Below are 20479 nucleotides of genomic sequence, written 5' to 3' on the forward strand. Positions count from 1 at the left end.
AAAAGACTTATTAGCTTTTAACCTCATTTTTTTATTTGAATTTTCTTTCTATTGTTTTTAAAATTTGAATTAAAGTATGCACTAATTACATTTATGGTTCCAAAAAAGTAAAAAAATTATACATAAATCATAAATATATGACCACAATATTATGCACTTTCTATGTACTATATATGCATCCATATATTTTAATTAAATGCATAAATAAAAATATTTTTTTTCAAATAAACTAGTTTTTGGTTGTACAAAATTTGGTCACCTAGATTTGTTGTATCTATTAATAGCCTTTTATTGTTGATCAATCAATTATATGCTGTGCACACGCCACCCCACACCATGGTATAATAATTATAATTATGGACAAAAGATATAAAATAGTACTTATGAAATTTGACCAATTTGGAAATTTTAAAATTTTGCTGAGAAAATAATGCTCATTCATATAGAAACAAGGTCGTTCGGTAGAAAAATCAAGATCATATTGTTTTCGCAGTGGACTAAAACTCAATGAAACTTTTTTTGATAATTTATCAATTCTTTTTTAGTTTATTAAGTTATGGCAGTATATATATTCTGTTTGTTTTAGTTGTGATGATTATTGAGGTGATTAAGAATGAAGGTATGCTTCAAGGGCTAAAAGGTGTAAATTAAATGGAGTACTATTGAATGAATTTACATGGATTGGGTATAACACAGATGGTTTGTTACAAAAAATTATGGAGAATTGAAATTCTGAAATTTCTATGATATGAAATGTTTTATGTTTGTTTAGCAATGTGAAGACAAGTTTAATGGAAAACGGATAGAATAGTCGAATTCATGTTTGTTATGACCATCCATATTTGTTTGGTGGCTTAGCTAAAATTATTAGGAGATTGGATTTTTCAAAGGCAACCCTATTATGTTTGGAATACTTGCCTGCTGACGTTTTATAAGATGAATACTACAACTTTTAAAACCACTAAAAATTAAAACTATATATCACTATTATAGGAAAAATCTTCATTTCAGTCCAACATAGTCCATTATCACACCAATAACAGAAAGCTAAAGAAATCATAAGTACTACATAACAATCTCCAATAATGTATGTCAGTCTATAGTATTATTATTCAGTTCATAGGCTCAAAGTTTTCATGTTTGAAGAATACAAAATTGTTCATAGATTATCAACTTCAATCCTAAAAGAGTATCATGGTGCACACTTCTCACAACTCACTCCATGTGGATCTCTCCTTTCTTGAGTCCACCAAGCCGGTGAGGAGAGCACGGACCAGTTTCGACCATAGCTGTAAAAAAGAAAAGGAAAAGACACCCTTCAATGGGATAAGGGTGAAAAATAGGGACATTATTTGAAGGGGAGAGCACCGTTTCGCCTTCAAGTTTCCAAGGCCGTCGTTTTACATATGGGGCAAAGGTTCTTCAGCGTAAGCCACTGCTTGATGCAGCCTGTGTGAAATTCGTGCCCACAGTTCAATATTCCGATGTCTTCTCCAGTTATGTAATCCTCCTGGTCCAAGGAAAAAGATTTTTTCATGTTTTGGCAGACGTAGCAATCAAATCAAGGAGTACTCACGAAACCAGCACGACTTATCAGATGGTATGGGGCGTGCAAAAGGCTCTAACCTGGCATACACAGCACGGCTCCATGCTTGGCAGCGTGCTTCCAGCTGCTTCATGCCTGCGCTGTTTCATGGAGCCCCTGATTTGCTCTTCACTGAGCCCGGTGCTCACGTTCCCAATTCGCTCCTCCAAAGCCAATAATTCCTGCCGCATGAAGTTTGATAAATATATCTATGTACTTCGATGGATTGAACAATTTTGAGCTTTTTTTTAAATCATGAAATCCTTCAAATACTCAATCCTACGCATTGTCAATATAACTCATCACACAAAGTAAACGTTACCTCATAGGACATATCATCGACATCAAGCCTCATATCTCTGTGTCTGTCGTGCAACTCAGCAAATTCGTTCATAAAAGGATCGATGAGCATATAATCCTGGAGTGAAAAATTTTAAAGATCTCAATTACCATGGAAATTTTGGGAATCAACTGCAATCATTACCACACTTTATCAAATCAAATATGGTATGGGAATTGTGAAATAAAATTCTGCGCAAAATATGCTTATGACTGCTCTTAGATACGAATAGTAATGAGGTCGGGCGAACCCTGGACTAAGAGTCAAAAGGCCACATTTATAGTAGGTTCTAACTTCTATGAACATGAACAGGTCTTAGGGTGATAGTTCTTGAGCGGTATATCCAAGACCAGCCCGACTAACAATATAGGTACGTAATGATGTGAGGCGAATAGTTATGCAGGTATATAGGCATGGAAAATGCATATCATGTAATTACTCGGATAGTAAAAAGTTGATACTACAATAAACTGTTTAGAGTCAAAACTGACAGAAGTTTAAACTTTTCAAAGAAAAAACATGTAAGAAATTATAATCGTTCAAAAAACAAGTCATGGTGCTTCTTTTTTTTTTTTTTAAAGTTAGTTGTAGCTAATGACCTAACGTATTCTTAGGGCCGCATATAAATTAAGAACTACGAACATAGCAAAGATCCAAACAAACCTCAGCTTGTAAGTGTACACCCCTCCGCATGGCATTCAAGAGTTGACGTATCTGTTCATCGTTGATACGGAAGTATCAGAGCTATAACTTTATAGTAACAAGGAGAGATGATGATATATAAGGTAGTTCAAACACCAAAGGGGTATAAGGTTATCGAGATCTAGAGAGTCGCCCTATATCATATACTCAAACACCAAGACTACAGAATACTCAAACTCGAGATATAGAGTCTCTACATCAAATACGTTCTGTTTATCAGTAGTTCATCCATCTATACTAGCATATATATTCACAATAAGGCTATCGAGGTTGATGACTTAATGTCATATTCTGATCTAAAACTCATTCAGGTAGAAACAGTAGTGGTGCTCCAAATTCTTTTAGGCTTATTAGTCAATCCATAGCAGAAAGATTATAGATTCAGCAGAACAGGCTAGCAACACTGCAGGAAGCAATGTACTTCAAAAATACTTGTAATTTTTAAAAACATTTGAGGAGAATCAGAGGTGTAAAGTTATATACTGCATTTGCAAGAGAAATGCAATATAAAGCAATTTTTTATGGAAGTAACATACCAGTCTATGTCTGCTCTCAACAGCAGCCAAAGAACGCCGACCAGTAATATCATCGCCTGGTATATCCATCAACAGTGCTGCTGACCTTTGATCTAAATGATGTTGACTAGTATTAGCTGCCTCGTCCGTTGAAGGAAAAACTGAAAAATTCCTTCTAAGAGTCCCGGATTCAGGCTCAACTCGATGGGAAGGAATCCAAGGAAGAGATTCTGATAACCTTTCATGATTTTGTAATGCCGGGTTTTGATGAGGCAACCATGCACCAGAATAGGTCCTGCCTCCAGAACTGGGACCGATACGTGAACCAGTAGGATGATTCCTAGAAGATGCAGAAGTTCCAGGAGCAAAACTCCAATCGATTTGATCCGGCATGACATTTCTTGTCTCCGGTGCAGAAACGGTCATGGGGTACTCGAGATTATTTCTTCGAGAACTTCTAACGTTAATTTCCTCGGGTGCTCCATGACCACTTTCTCCATAGACTACAAAAGAACTTGATGAACTACCGCCTCGTGACCTCAAAGAACCATTCCAAGGGTATGAGTGTGTTCCTCTTGCCTCATTTACAGGCATCAAATGAGGCCGAGTCAGAGAATTCTGTTGGTTCATTGGTGGTGTGATAGACGACCTCAATTCTGCAGAATCGGTGTTTGCAATAGGTCTTGAAAAATGGGAAGCGTAAACACCAGAGCTCCTCATAGATGAACTTCTAGGTGTATTGAACGGAGTTGGCTCATGGCGTCCATGATTCGATCTTACTGCAAAATGTCTAGCCGAGCTTTCTGCCACTCCTGGAACGCTTGAAGAGGGAAAAGGGCTGGGAGCCACTCTATTCATACCAACCCCAATACTTGGATTTAGTTGCTCCACGAGATTCGTTGAAGACAAGTTCACCGGACCAGAAGATATACTCAAGCTACCTGAAGTATTGTAACTACCATGAGCTGGATGCTGCATTATGTTCTTTCCCATTGGCTGATCCGAGCTCGAACTTCCACCAGGGTAAAATTGTCCAGAAGTGCCCTCAAGAGCCTTTCTCTTACAAGATGAACCCCAGGAACCAAAAGATGGACCTGCTAAATCGTAATTTTCTGATGAATTACTCGAACGACCAGAAAAGGTTCCTATGTTACTTGAAGAAGCATAAAAGGTTGAATTCTGTTCCACCGCCGAATGACCAGATTTATACAGATTATGGGATGCAACTGCTCCAGAACCTTGATGGCAATCATGATTCCACGGTTGGCCATCATTCAAATTTAAGTTCATGGAAGCATTGTTCGAGCTGAGATTTTGCATGGCTGGGGGTCTGCCAGTAACCAAATTTCTGTAACCTGTGGCGTTTGATGGTGGAAAGGACCCTTGCATATTGTTTGAACTGGAGCTGGATTCGCCCTGGTCCCAAACACTAAAACGCTGAGAAGAGCCATCAGTGGTACTAACGCGACTAACATTCCCATCAGTAGATCCAAGAATGTAATTGGACTGTTGGTTTTCAACTGAATGATCCATAGAGGTATTTTCAGAAAGTGATCCTTGGTTCAAATCAAATGGCTCGGGAAAGGAATTGAGGGTACTTCTCCCCCGTTGCATGTCTGCAATTATATGTCAAATAAATTATACCAACTACAGAAGCATATTAGGCAAACAGCAGCAAGGAGTTTCAGCAGATCTGCAGAGGAAGAATAGGGAGATAAAAATCACTTTAAGCCTAATAATATAAAGTTGAAAGTGTAAGATACTAATAGACGTTGCACAAGAATATACAATTAGAGCTATGACGATGAACTCGCCCATACTGACAAGGAATCAACTGAATAGACATAAAAGCAACAACATATACTTAACACTCTAAAACAAGTTCTCAAATACAACTATTTTTATGAAAGTTAAGGTTGCCTCAAATGACATCAAAGAATGTAATTTTTTTCCAGTTATTGTCCTCCACAAAAGTCCACAATGATACATACTAGTGCAAACGTTCATAATCCAAATGTAGTATAAAAAATGGAGTGATGTATCACAACATTGACTGAAAAATTCACTGGCAATAAAGATTCCACAATACCAGACTCTAGCTTATGCACAAGTAAACGGAATGAAACCAATCCTCAGCCTCAAATAGATCAACAATTTTCAAACCATAGCAAACTTAAAACCACATGAGAAACTTCAACTCAAAAGGTAAGACCATTCATAGGAATACGATAACAAGAAAAGAAAATGAGAAGAAAAAAAATACTCAAATATGACTCTACACTCTTAATTCTTTGATAGGTAGTGAAAACGACGGATACTAATTAGATAATGAAATTCCATATACCATTTGTATTCCCACGCTGAATTAAACAGATACTCTGAAAAATTGGTCAGTTTTACCCAAAAAACAAGAGATTGAGAAAAAAAGATTATAACTTTGTGAATATCACAACTTTTTTTAACAATGAATCTATCCTATATCACTCATTACAAGAATCTAATCAATTGATTCCATCGAAGTTCATCAATTGATAGGAGTATAACTATTCTAAAACACCTTAAAAACAGATCCCTCCGTGAATGTTCACGATCTTAATCTTGTGAAGTTCCGGGAAAAAATTCAATCTTGAACAATCTAAGATAAAATTAATCAAAAACTAATGAACAAACTCACTTCCTCAAATATCAAAACAAACTGAAAAAATTTACAACTAAGTAGATGGGTTTGAGAAAAAAAAACCTCAGAGAAGAGAGAGATGATCCAGCGATGACGGCGATTGAGTAAATGGGTTTTCTTTTTATGTGGGTTGAATTTACGGTGAAAGGCAGTAGGTAGATAGTAAAGGGAAGTTTTATTTCAATTTGTCAGACCGTCCACCCCGGTGAGCACAAGCTCGTCCGTCCGTCCGTCAGTGCCAGCGGCCCGGATGATCTGTCCGCCGCTGTGCTTTTGCTGCTGGCACGACACTGCTCGATGAGGAAAGTTTATTTCAATTTGTCAGAGCGTCCACCTCGACGAGCACAAGCTCGTCCGTCCGTCCGTGCCAACGGCGCGGATGAGCTGTCTTCCGCTGCGCTCTTGCCGCTGGCACGGCACTGCTCGATGCATCGAGCACGTCCGTGCCAGCGAGCCGCCGTTGGAAATTTAAAAAAAAAATGGATTTTAATTAAAATATCTGATTAAAAATTAAAAAAAAATATTTTCTCACTTCCCAAAAAATTATATCCATTTTCTACCTACTTTTAATTTATTTTTCCCCAAAAATACACATTTTTCATCTATAAATACCCTCACTTTCACACCAAAAATTCACACCACACTACACAATTCTCATCTAAATTCTCTCATTTCCATTCTCAATTCTCAATCTTTCTTTCACTCTTACTCTTACAACAAAACAATATCCGGCCACGGCGATCACGCATCGGCTCCCACGGTTGGAACCCCGATTGGTTCGGTTCACAACCATTTCCTAGTCTGGAAACGGATTATTCGGCACCTCCTCAAACCCAAGGTTCGGAAGTTCCGGGTGGCTACTGGCCTTACCCGATCGACGACCAAGATGCCCCCGAATGGCAATACGGGTGGACACCCGAGCCTAGAGCGAGGTCGAGCGGCCCCTCCCAAACTCCGACTCCTCCTACTCGCGATGTCCGCACACCGTACACTCCGACGGAGATGGAACAATTGTTCAAAGCGTTCTTGTCAATCTCCGAAGATCCGGAGGTTGGCACGAACCAATCCGGCGATCATTATTGGTGGCGCATCTGTCGCAGTTACAATGAAAACCAGCCGGCTGAAACAATCGAGCGCAACGAGAGTATGATGCGCAACGCCATATACAGAGCCAGCGAAGAAATCTAAAAGTTCCAGGGGTATTACCTCCAGGAAGAGCGGTTGGCGGGGAGCGGCCGGAGCGAGGTCGACATCATCAGTTCCACCTTGTCGACCTACCAATCCATGAACTACAAGCCGTTCAAGTACCTCAACATTTGGCAGGAGACGCGGTCGCATCCGAAGTATAAGGGAGGCGTAACATCCTTCTCTAGCGGCTCCTCTAAACGGTCAAGGTCGGTATCCCTATCCGACGCCGGCTCCGAAGACATGGCTAGCCAACTTGCCGGAGCTAACTTGGGTAGCCTCGACGCCGGCCCGAGCGGTTCCCAACGCCGACCGCAAGGAGGAAGAAGGAGGCGGCCAACCGCCGTCATGCCGCGACTCCATTCGCCCCCGCTCCCTATGTGCCACCTCAACCCCCACCAACTCGTTGTAGGGGGTTTTGGCCCAACTCAATTTGGCCGATAGGTCAAATATGACCCCCGAGCAACTTCGATCGCGTGTGGCGATGATACGGGGTCTCCAAAGAACGTTGGGGGTATCGCCGGATGATGACTAGTCTTCCCCGGGGGCATTTTTACGCTTAAATTCCGTAATTTTTATTTTTTAGGAGTTTAATTATGTAATTTTTATTTTTTAGGATTTTAAGTATGTAATTTTTATTTTTTAGTATTTTAATTATGCAATTTTTATTTTTTAGGAATTTAATTATGTAATTTTTAATTTTTTTGTAATTTATAATATTATTTTGGGTATTTTTAATATATTTTAATTTCGTGGAAATGTTTTTATTTAAATTGAATAATGGATTGGTAAGACTCTTGTGCTCGTTCTTGCGGAAGAGCACGAATGTGGGTGTTGTGCTCTTGTATAAGAGCAGACAGAAAAAGTGAGGTCGAGCCCACATCCGTGCTCATGGGTAAAAATACGAATGTGAATGCTCTTGCAACTTACGACCCAATAGAATAGGGGAAAAACTACAAAGATTTAACCTTTTTATGCTGGCTTGTATTACAGATGGTTTCACATGTAAGTGAAATTGAAAATCTCCATTGTTTTTATGGTTGAAAGAGAATGTGGATTGTTTAGAGAGAGAGAGAGGGGGCGATGATGTAAATGTGAACTTTTTTTTGCAGATACAGAAATTCGAAGGGATGTTTTTGGTAATTCATAGATTTGACTATGGGACAGTTATTTGACTGCCGTCTTGATAAAGGTAAGAATCCAATTATACACACAGGTCAATTGAAGAAATTTTATGGTGATTTTAAGGTAAATTTCATTTTATGAAGGAAATTTTTTTATTAAATTATAGTAGTATAATTTTCAAAAGTTTGGAATTAAATCTTACAATTTTCGCAATTATTTTATATGATTAAAATTCTTGTAAGGAAATTTGTTGTCACTTTTGAACTTTTCACATTATATCGTTATGATATGATAATCATCTACAAACCGACCATAATATTGTAGAATAATGTTAAATTTGTTTAGAAGTTAATAAAATTTATGATTTATATGACAAATTTTATTGAAATTTTTAATCGCATGAGATTATTGTATAAATGTACACAAATCATGATTTAATTCACTATTTTTTGAAAGTTATAAAATTGATCAAAAATCAACTAAAATTATTATTATTTAAATGGAAATATTCTCATTAGTAAATAAATATTGTCCCTAAAAAAGGAAAAATATTTTCTGAAATACATGTGTGTGTATAATTTACAAGGATGGTTTTTTCAATTAATGCAATGTGAATTAATTCAATATGCGTTGTATATGCATTCAAGGCTATGTGCAAGTTTTTTTTTGAATTTGTAATTGCATACAGTACTTCTTTTTCAGTGACAGTTGACCCCACTTTCTTAATTCTAAAACACTACAAAATTTTAAATTTCATCTAATCCTCTCAATTTAATTTATTTCACAAATCATATACTAGTATATTAAATAAAAGATAATTTTATGAGATTCTAATTCCACACGTTCACAGAAAAAAAAATGAAATACCCGGTATGTAAATAATAAATATATATGTGTACTTGCATATATTATGCTCAAGTAAATGAAAGGTTGTGCTAATGTTAATTCAATGTTATGATGATGTTAATTTAATTTTGTGTTGATGACACTAATTAATGACAACTCACAACAACCCTTAAATGTTACTAGGGTTAATATAATTGCCTTGTGCTAACGTAAATTCAATGTTATCTTTTCTTACATTCAGTATTATGATTTATGCTAAAGTAGTAAAGTAGTACTATATTTTTGAAGAGTAGTGATAAATTAACAAAGATTGTATATACAATTTTGGACATTTTAGGTATTTTACATTCAAAATAAATTTATACTAGTTGTTAATTAATTTAATGTATTACATAGTTACCCTTGTATGATTATTTTAGGAAAGAACAATTACACACATTTCGGAAATGATGTATTAGATCTTTGAAATTAATTATTTAGGTTAAAGTAGCATCCATATGATATATGTTTGCATAATTTCTTCTTCCAAGAATGATGATATTTCATTTATCTATGACGTCCTATATCTCTCGGGCCGAGGTCTTCTAGAACTTGCCTCTGGTTGTCGAGCGAAAAAACAAATATTGATTTTTCTAACATAATTAGTTTTTTATTCAAGAGCTAGACTTCTTTAGATTCTGAATTTGTTGTGCGAAAATCGACAACAGATATTAATTTAATAAATCATAGATTATTTAACTATAGGCATAATTTAATTACTTTATATATCTCTAAATGAGATTTCTGAAAATTAAAATTTATTTACAATTAATGGATATATTGTACACAATATATGATTTCATAAATTTCGCCATTTCGGATAATGAATATGAATAATTGAAACATACTATTTTATAATAAAATTATAATATTTTTTTAAATGTAAAAGATAAATTTTTTAAATAAAAAAAATGAATCAAAGTTACCTTCTATACAACTATTTTATTGTTTTCAAATATACTTTGATTATACCAATTTTTGAAAAAGTAATGAAGTCCATGATTTTTGATTGCATAATTTTCGGATGACGAATAGGAATGAATAAATATTTGATTTCACAATATTTTACTATAGTTAGTTGATTTCACAATATTTTACAATATTAAAATTTCTGAGGATGAAAATGAATACATGTATACATAATTAATAAAGACGACAACATGTATGTATAATTAATTTCTTAGTGCTATTATCGAACAAAAATTACGAATAATCATAGTCATTTACGTCCAATTATTTTATTTTAAATCATCTTTAAAATTTTAAATTGTAAAAACGATTGCATATGTATATATTTAATTCTTATAATGTTATCATGCAATTGAATAATAATAGTCATTCACATTTAATTAATTTTTTATTACTATACAGTTATTAATTATAAAAATGACTAAATGTATATATAATTAATTTTTTAATTAGTGTTATCATCCAACGAAATATGAAATAATCATATTCATTCACATCCAATTAATTAATTATTAATTCATCTTTAAAGTTATAAAAACGATTGCATGCGTATATACTTAATTTCTTAATGTTATCATCCAATGAAATAATAATAGTCATTCACATCCAATTAATTATTTATTACTTTATTTGTCCCGCAATATGAGTCTTATTTGGTTATGGCACAAATTTTAATAAATATAAATAAAAGTGGGTTGAATAAGTTAGTGGAATATGAGTCTCACTTATATATATTAGTTTTAGAATAAAATGTGAGTGAAATAACTTGGTGCAATGTGGAACCTACTTACCATTTATGGTAAAAGTTAAATATGACTCTTACTAAGGACGAACGAAAATAGCAAAACATGAATCTTATTCGGGGACAGAGTGGGCACTAAATCAATTTTATAATTCCAAGTTATAAAAACGATTACATTCATATATAATTAATTTCTTATTATTATCATCCACGGAAATACGAAATAATCATATTCATTCACATCCAATTATTTAATTATTAATTCATCTTTAAAATTCTAAGGTATAAAAACGACTACATGCGTATATACTTAATTTTTCTAATGTTATCATCCTATGAAATAATAATAGTCATTCACATTCAATTAATTTTTATTACTAAATAAGTATTATAATTTCAAGTTCTAAAAACAACTACTTGCATATATAATTAATTTATTAGTGTTATCATCCAACGAAATGCGAAATAATCATATCTATTCACATCCAAGTATTTTATTATTAATTCATCTTTAAAATTCTAAGTTATAAAAACGACTTCATGTGCAAACACTTAATTTTTAAACGTTGTCATCCAAATGAAATATTAGTAGTCATTCAGATCCATTTTTTTTTTACGAAATCATTCTAAAAAATTTTAAGTTAATTTCTTTATGGTTGTCATCTAATGAAATAATCATATCCATTCACATCCTATTATTTTATTATTAATTAAACTTTAAATTCCAAGTTATAAAAACAAGTGCATGTGCATATATTTTATTCCTAAACGTCATCATCCAATGGAATATTAGTAGTCATTCACATCCAATTATCTTTTATTACCAAATAATTCTTAAATTCTAAGTTATTAAATCAGATGTGTGTTTATATGCTTAATTTCTAAACGCTATCATCCAATGGAATAATAGTCATTAACATTCAATTAATTTTTTATTACTAAATTATTATTTTATAAAAATGACTACATGCATATATAATTAATTTTTTAATGTTATCATCTAATGAAATCCTTACTAATAATAGTTATTCACGTCCAATTAAATAATACTTATTCACATCTAATTTCTTAATTTCTTAATGTTGCCATCCAAACAATACCTTCCCGTACCATCTCGTCTCGTGAACCTTCTCGTACCATCTCATCTTGTAAACCTTCTCGTATTATCTCGTCTTGTGAGTTGTGTGTACCATCTTCATAAAAATTTTCAGAATTGAAATTTATCCTTGGAGCATTGTTCAACTCATTCGTACACAATATTTATCTTCATCGTTAGATCCAAACATGTTAGTAGTATAAAATATCATTGGTGTTGGCAATAAATATTACTCAAATTTTTGAGGATTCAAGCACTTTAAAAAATAAGTTTGAAATATTTAAAAATCTTATAATTTTTAAATTTATAGGACTTGCTAAATATTAAATTGATTTGCATAAGACACAATTTGACATTTGGATTAATAATGGAACGGTTTGTACTGTGCAAGAATTTTATACAATATACTCCACAATTAATGTAATTCGAGAGTGATTTGACTTTACAAATATAAAAGAAGGGGTAATGTAGTAAAGAAATAATGGTTGATAAGAAAACCGGTTTAAAATTTAAGGGTATTTTGTTTATACAATGTTTGTTAATTTATCTTTATTCATTTTTGAGTTTGTTGATTTTTCATAATTAATGCAAAATTAATTATATGAAAATAGTGTTATTTCCGTGAGATTCAGTGCGATTGCTGCAATATATGTTATGCCGATGTGGCGATGTACATCCAATTTTATACTGAATTATATTCAATTTGTGTAAATGTTTATTTTTAAATACTACTATATGTAAATATATTGTATATGACACCACCGTGTTATATTGCTAATTTAATATTTAATTGATAACTACAATTAAATAATAGCCATTACATATTCAAATCAAGAGCCTAAATCATCAGCCTCAGAATGTCAATACGATAAAAAAAACGTACATAAGGGTATTAAAGTCAATCTACGACAAATTAGTTGTAACTAACTTTTGAAAAATATCACATAACTTTAAAACGCATATAACTTTCTCGATTTAAATTATTTTTTCGCGCAACATATATCAAATTAAAGATAATTTCATAAGAGTTCTAACGAGATCTCATTTGCATATGTTCCGATGTCAAAATTTGAAAAAAAAAACAAAAATTTCAATTTTTTCGTACAGCAACAAATGTCAACATAGTATATAAAATATGTAAATATAATACATGTAGAATGTCATTTTAAAGCAATGTGTAGACCTTCTCAAAACATTGTGTTGATATTTTCAAAACACTATATTGATATTCATCCAAAACCCTAATTTGATAGTTTTTTTTATCATTTTTGATTTAATTAATAAAAACAAAAATTACACGTGACAAAATTTAGACCACTAGATTTCTAAAATCCTATGATCTTAAATTAGTTTTAGTTAGCAACTAGAGAGTAAGTTAGCAATTGATCACTCCCGTATATTATATATGGTTGATAACCACACTTAATTGTCGTGTGATTAATAGTATAAATTTGGACCGATTTTCTCCTATAATGATGTTCCGATAAAGTTATAATGAAGTGCGTTTTTTATGTATTCTAAATAATTTATTTTTTAATCCAATGGATGAAATTTTGTCTTAGTTATGCATTAAGGGCGTAGTCTCAATGCAACGCAATTTATTCTAATTTATTGGTATACTTAGAGCATCTTCAAGGAGGAAATGTAAATGAAAGAGGTTATATCATTTATTTACTTTCTCAAAAAGTGAAATATATCATTATAAAAAGTAACATATTCCAAAGGAAAAAAGTACATAGAAAAGTAAATTATTTTCTAAAATAAAATAATACCCCTTTCATCCTACTCAAGATGACCACATTCTTGAATGGTACGGAGTTTTAGGTGGAATAGTTGTTTGTGATAAAGTAGAGTGGAAAAAGTGATTTAATATTTTAATGAGGAAATATGAGAGAATGTTGTAATTCCAAATATAGAAAATGAACATCTTGAATGAGACAAACTAAAAAGGAATGATTGACATCTTGAATGGGACGGATGGAGTAGTACAAAATGCATTCCAAAATATAAAAGCATAATACCTTCTCAAATATATTTTCTCTTGGAGAATGATTTTTAATGAAAAAAAGGCAAATATGGGAGTAGTTCTAAGATTTTACCCCTCCATTGATGGAGAAGTAAAGATACCACTTCAAAATTGGAAGAAATTATAATACCTTCTCAAATACCTTTCTTAGGAGAAAGATTTTTCATGAAGAAAAGGTAAATATGGTAGTTATATGACTTTACCTCTCCATTTATGTCTACCCTTGGAGAAGTTCTTAGCGCATGTTTGGTATGGTAGATAACTCATCTAGGAATGAAATTCTATAAAAAAAAAATGGGCTTTTACAATTATATCTGTGAAATAATTGTGGACTTCAATTTGGGTTTGCTATTTAAATTAGCTGGGCTGGTTTTAATTAATGGCTCGTTTATGTTTATTGGTGACCCAATCCAGATTTGGCCCAATACTTAAAAGGACGCTCCGATGGCTGCCACGTATGCCACCTCACGCGGATCATGACGATGAGCCGTTGGATCTAGGGTGTGTTTGTTTGCAGAGTTATACACTCCCTGCGCCTCCTTGACTCCTCAGTCTGTTCACTTGTCTCTCTCTCTCTACATGCTTTCTCTCCGGCTTCTCTCTAGAACTTTCTCTCTCTCTCTCTGAAATGGCTTCCGATCTTTCTTCTCCGGTGACTCCTTCTATGTTTTAGTGAGAATCGAGTATGCATCTCTCAACTCCTGTGTTGATTCGGAGATCTCTTTGGTTTCGAACGGTTGAGTTCGATTCTGGCTGTTTGGTGGAAGATCTTCGGTTGATTTCTTAGATCCGTGGGATTTGTGTGTTCTTGAAGCCTTGTGGCTGTGGTGTGAGTCATTTGATGTGTGAGGTGGCTACTGTGTTGTAGTAATCGGAAACCATAGGTTTTGGGGTTCGGTTGTTTCACTGTGCTCCCTTGTGATTTGTTGGAGAAGATTGAGGAGGTCCTTGGGCCTGTGCAGTCGTGTGTGCGACCTGAGCCATATCCTAATTCTTCTATCCTATTTTGTTCTTGTCTTTCGTTTGCGGTTTAGATCTGAAAGGATCTTGTATATTGTGTTACTAACTTGTGTATTAAGTGTGCAGGAGATTCACAGTGTATAGCTCGAGATATTCGATTGGTTCCAGATTCTATATATGCTAGGGTTTATTGTAGTCTTGTACTTGTTGCATACGATTCTAGTTGTAACAAATATCTTGTAATTGGCTTGTTCTTTACTGAGATTAGCCATCTCGGTGTTGATCCAATAACAAAAAGAGGTCCCGGCAATTAGTGAACCTGAGTGATCTGATCCCTACAATATCTTTATATAATGTTCCAAGCCAAATATCTCAAATTTAAGTCTACTTTGATATAATCTTTATTTATTAATAAAAAAGAGTAAAAAGACCAAAAATCTATAATTCAAAATGAATGTAAAAAGTAATTTATATAAATTGCATGCCATACACAATGTATCACTTTATGTAGTGATATTTATTCCTTAAATGAGTGTCCCATTAGCATCTTTGAGCTATGCTGCCTGTATATTGAAGAGATGGTGAATCAGAACCGACAAATCACTTCCTTTTCTTGCAAATTGTTTATCTGGACAATGAATTTGTGCTATCTGTCTCTATGATAACTATAAGCTATTTAAATTGGAAAATTCAAAATTCTCTTATTTGTTGCATCTTTTGTATGATGTAATATAGAAACGGATGCAATGGCTGTCTCCTCATTTATATGCATGTATGGATGGTCATTTCATTTTTTGTCCAAGACAATTTGCTTATTTGCGAGAAATGTGGTGTATTTTCATCAACATTTGTTTTGATTATGGCAGAGGAAAGATTCTTCAAAATTAGACATGTCTGTTTTGCTTTCCTTAAATCTGCACATGTATTTTGTGACATGGTTGTTAGAAATTGATTGTTGGCATGATGAACTGGGCAAACTTCTATACTTTGACTCTCATATTTTATTTTTTGTTTTTTGCTTTTTTTAGATGGGCTAAACTTGATAGGAGTATCGTGTACTTCCTCCGTCCTACAAAGATTGTCTCATTTTGATCAGACACGGATTTTAAGAAATGTAAAGAAAAGTGAGTTGAAAAAGTTAGTGGAACGTAGATCCTACTTTTATATATTAGTTTTATAATAAAATGTGAGTAAGAATAAATTAGTGGAATAACAGATCCACTACAAAAAATGGTAAAAAATGAAATGAGACGAATTTTATGGGACGGACGAAAATGGAAAAATGCGACAATCTTTGTGGGATGGAGAGAGTACTAATTAATAAATATTGTTGTTTTATATGATAAAACCAATAAATATAGATAGTCGTTGGTCAAATCAATTTCCATTGAATTTACAAAGTTGACTTTGTGATGGTCTATTATGGTGACAGAAAACCGTGTGAGTGAGAAAACATGAATATATATACCAAACTTTGGGTCTGATTAGTAATAAAGCCAACTTGTACTAGTATATACTCCCTCCGTCCCAGAATAAGAGTCGCTAATTTCCTTTTTGGGCCGTCCCCCATTAAGAGTCACTCTTCATTTTTACCATAAATGGTAGTAGGTCTCACATTCCACTAACTCACTCCACTCACATTTTATTATAAAATCAATATAAAAAGTGGGTCCCACATTCCACGAACTTTTTCAACCAACTTTTCTTTACATTTCTTAAAACTCGTGCAACGACTCCTATTAGGGGACGGAGGGAGTATTTTGTATATGCTATAAGTCATAAACGTAAATAATACATTATACATGTACATATTGTGTCTAAACACTAAACAAGGGTAGGTACATGTAAAAGTGATGATAGTTTAACAAATTTTGTCTATATAAATAGCATCTCCCATTTTCAATTAATAAAACCAAAAAGATAGATAAAAAAAGTTTAAGCTCATAATAAATAAATAAATAAATGAATAAATAAATGAATAAATGATAATCTATCATAATGGGAAAGTCGTCCATGGAGTTGGTGGATGATGGTGACTAATTGGATTTTATTCAATTTTTATCGACCTTATAATGGACTTAACGAGTAATATTCCCCATGATAAAACCGGCCAATAAGGATTAATTTCAACTTACTTTTTACTATTATTATATTTTAATTAAAGTGTTAGTGAATCACTTAAAAAGCTATATAGATTGTAGAAATTTTATAGCTCAACTGTTTGATTCTCTATCCACCTTTCGAAAACTTGTTCAAATTATTGAAATGGTATCGGTAGACATATTTATATTTATTGTTTTATCTTATGTTTTCAATTATTTATAAGAGTGAGAATATTTCAACTTTATAAAATAGACAATATTTTCATGACTATATACAGAAGTCACAAAACCACCTAAAATGATGTAGCTCTATCCATCTTTACATACTCCACATCGCACCACATAGAGAATAATGAGTAGTAAATTAGCTAACCCTCATTTTCTTTTAAAATTTCCAAGTAATGGTTGGCATACATTGTATTTATACTCCAAAGAATGGTTAAGTGTTACAGTTTTTGGTTATCGTTTGGTGGGTGGTGTTATTTTTTATTATCAATCCTTTGTGTATTTTGAATTTTTTTTTGTGGGTGTGTTTTTTACTGTTATGGATTTTGCTTTTTTATTACTCCAGTCCATTTGATTGACGTAACATATCATGGATGTGTGCTATCGATGAACTGTTGATGTGATTTGTATCACACTTCGACGAGGTCAACTATTAAAGTCTGAGAAAGAGGATTCATTAACGAAACGATACCACAACAATTGTGTTAGAGCCTCGTTTAGTGTTGTTGTCTCACTCTATAAATCATGTTGTCTCGATATTAGGCATCATTTTGGTAAACTGATATTGGATACTCCATAATATTTATTTTATTTATACATTAATTTATTATTTTATTTATGAATTTATATATAACTACTTTTGTGCATCATCTTTTCAAATCAACAGTTCCAATAAATAAAAAACATCATTTGTCACAAAACTAAATCAACCATACTTTGTAATATCATACATAACAAATAAAAAAAAATTTACAATGAATATATAGTTGAACCAAAACTGACTAATCTCAAAACTCAAGCTGCATACATTTCAAAGCAACCACCACCCAAATTGAAAGACAATTCCACAAACTCAATCACAAAATCCCACCGCTCATCTCGCCACGTGTAGCCCTACCAAATGCTCACAAGGGGAAAGCTGCCATCAGCATGACGCCATCCTCGATGGATTGGACCCCACCCAACAACTACAATTGGGACCCACACACCCACTCTTTTTCCATCGCTCACCAACCCCGGCCCGGCCCACCCACCCCACCTCAAACAGCCCAAACCGGACCGGATTACTCACTATAAATAATCCTCCATTTCCCACCTTCAAAATCAGCAACACCTTTTCCACAACAAGAAGAGATACAGAGAAACAAGTTTAAATTTTCCACAACAATCAAAGAGAAAAAGAGAGAGATGGCTCAAGCCGCTGTTGCAACAGAAACCCAAGCCGGCCGGCATCAGGAGGTTGGCCACAAGAGCCTTTTGCAAAGCGACGACCTCTACCAGGTACGCATATACTCATTCGATACGTCTCATTTTAAATGAGCTATTTTCTTTTATTTGACAAAAATAATGGGTTTTGCAGTATATTCTTGAAACAAGTGTATATCCAAGAGAGCCAGAGGCCATGAAAGAACTTAGAGAAATTACTGCCAATCATCCATGGTTAGTTAACTACACAATTAGCACTAATCCCTTTATTTAGTTTTTAGATATTTAAAAGGTTTTGAATTGAAATAGGAATATAATGACCACATCTGCGGATGAGGGGCAGTTCTTGAACATGCTTTTGAAGCTGATCAATGCCAAAAACACCATGGAGATTGGAGTCTACACCGGCTACTCTCTCCTAGCTACTGCCCTCGCCCTTCCCGACGACGGCAAGGTATTTAAAACCCAACCCCAATAGGTCGAGAGTTTGTGTCCCATTTATTTATAAGTGAAATTTTGGGGTGCAGATACTGGCAATGGACATCAACAAGGAGAATTACGAATTGGGGCTCCCAGTAATTGAGAAAGCTGGAGTTGCACACAAAATTGAATTCAAAGAAGGCCCCGCTTTGCCAGTTCTTGATCAAATGGTTGCAGAGGTAAGAATTCTTGATTTACATTGCGTGACAAACCTAACCACAACCAAACTTATGTAACTATGTTTATGTTACTAATTTAGAGAATATTGAAATGGGCAGGGGAAGTATGATGGTGCATATGATTTCATATTTGTGGATGCTGACAAGGACAACTACCTAAACTACCACAAGAGGCTGATTGACTTGGTCAAAGTAGGGGGTGTGATCGGCTACGACAACACCCTGTGGAACGGGTCCGTGGTGGCGCCACCGGATGCGCCTTTGAGAAAGTACGTTAGGTACTACCGGGACTTCGTGCTGGAGCTCAACAAGGCGCTCGCAGCTGATCCGAGGATCGAGATTTGCCAGCTGCCCGTGGGCGATGGGATTACCCTGTGCCGCCGCCTCAGCTGATCGCATTCCTTCTGCTTTTTCATTGTGTTTTGCTTTTAACTAAAGTGAAATTAAAGTTGGATTTGTGGATCATGAACAAATCTAATTTTGTTATTATATGATGATGCATGCCCCTCAAAATATGTAATGTTGATTGATATTTTTTTAATGCAAGATGGATGATGCTTCTCTGTATTATTTCGTTGTTGCGTGTTGATTGTTAAGTGTATAAAGACAAAAATATGGTAGTAATATAAAAACATGTGGACGGTTAAATGCACTTTATATGTGCATGTATTTAAGTAAGTTTAATATGCAGTGTAATTATGTACTAGTCACCAACCCAATTAACTTAGCATCGTTAATTGTTCAATAAAGTAGTGGTTTTATTTTATCTACATACATTACGCTGAAACTCCTATTTCTTGGATTAACCCTTCCACATTACCCCTTGTTGTGTTAATATTGAATTCACAAGTTTGATGCTTATTCCAACCCAATTACCCAAAAGTGTTGATGAGAGACCGCCTGAAGGAAATGAATTTTGCAATCAAATTCCGTCAATAATTAATTGACATGACTTGGCTCGGATTTAAGGGATGTAATAAAAAGGATTGAAAAGTTAATGGAATGTAAATCTATAAAGAATAATGCTATGCGGCCACATTATGGCCAGCCATAAATTAATTAAATAAAAAAAAATTGATTTTTTTTCAAATTTTTGGTTTAATAATACTTGATTTTACTTTTATTTCATCTTCATTATATGTTGCTCAACATGTTAGTGTTGCTCTTTCGTAGTTTTTGCTCAACTTATTACTACTGTTATTTCTTGATTGTTGCTCAACGTATACAGTAATTCGTGATATTAATGTGTTTTACGTAATGGAATTCAAAGATAAGTATCAACTCACAAGTCCATTCACACACATATAAGTTTATATCGGTAATTCTAATTTTTTTATACATGTAAATGGACTAAATTAACTCTTTATGACCGGCCACATTATGGCCATTTAGCATCACTCATCTATAAATATATAAAAGGGGAGTTTTCGAAAAATTAACAAGAATGCCATTGTAATTATATTTAAATATATATAATAAC

The 20479-nt window shown here is 33.7% G+C and overlaps 2 protein-coding genes across 3 annotated transcripts; one reads left to right on the forward strand and one right to left on the reverse strand.

Moving 5' to 3' along the window:
- Window positions 1–1048: 1048 nt before the first annotated feature.
- Window positions 1049–5967, reverse strand: LOC121759503 (E3 ubiquitin-protein ligase MBR2-like). Of its 2 annotated transcripts, none has more exons than XM_042155105.1 (6): window positions 5883–5967; window positions 3164–4835; window positions 2589–2639; window positions 1908–2003; window positions 1627–1767; window positions 1049–1510 (listed from the first exon to the last, which is right to left on the reverse strand). In XM_042155105.1, the coding sequence occupies exons 2-6, from the start codon at window positions 4754–4756 to the stop codon at window positions 1379–1381; spliced, it is 2013 nt and encodes a 670-aa protein (XP_042011039.1). In that variant the 5' UTR covers window positions 4757–4835; window positions 5883–5967; the 3' UTR covers window positions 1049–1378. The 2 variants fall into 2 exon arrangements, with proteins under 2 accessions (XP_042011039.1, XP_042011040.1); XM_042155106.1 differs by having other exon boundaries at window positions 3164–4758; window positions 5883–5960.
- A 12278-nt stretch (window positions 5968–18245) lies between these two features.
- LOC121756814 (caffeoyl-CoA O-methyltransferase) lies at window positions 18246–19569 on the forward strand. The gene is made up of 5 exons (XM_042152213.1): window positions 18246–18415; window positions 18495–18574; window positions 18650–18794; window positions 18868–18999; window positions 19099–19569. Exons 1-5 carry the CDS (start codon window positions 18323–18325, stop codon window positions 19390–19392), a joined length of 744 nt encoding a protein of 247 aa, XP_042008147.1. The 5' UTR covers window positions 18246–18322; the 3' UTR covers window positions 19393–19569.
- Window positions 19570–20479: the final 910 nt, after the last annotated feature.

The sequence above is a fragment of the Salvia splendens genome, chromosome 12 (assembly GCF_004379255.2).
Source record: "Salvia splendens isolate huo1 chromosome 12, SspV2, whole genome shotgun sequence".
NCBI classification, from domain to species: domain Eukaryota; kingdom Viridiplantae; phylum Streptophyta; class Magnoliopsida; order Lamiales; family Lamiaceae; genus Salvia; species Salvia splendens.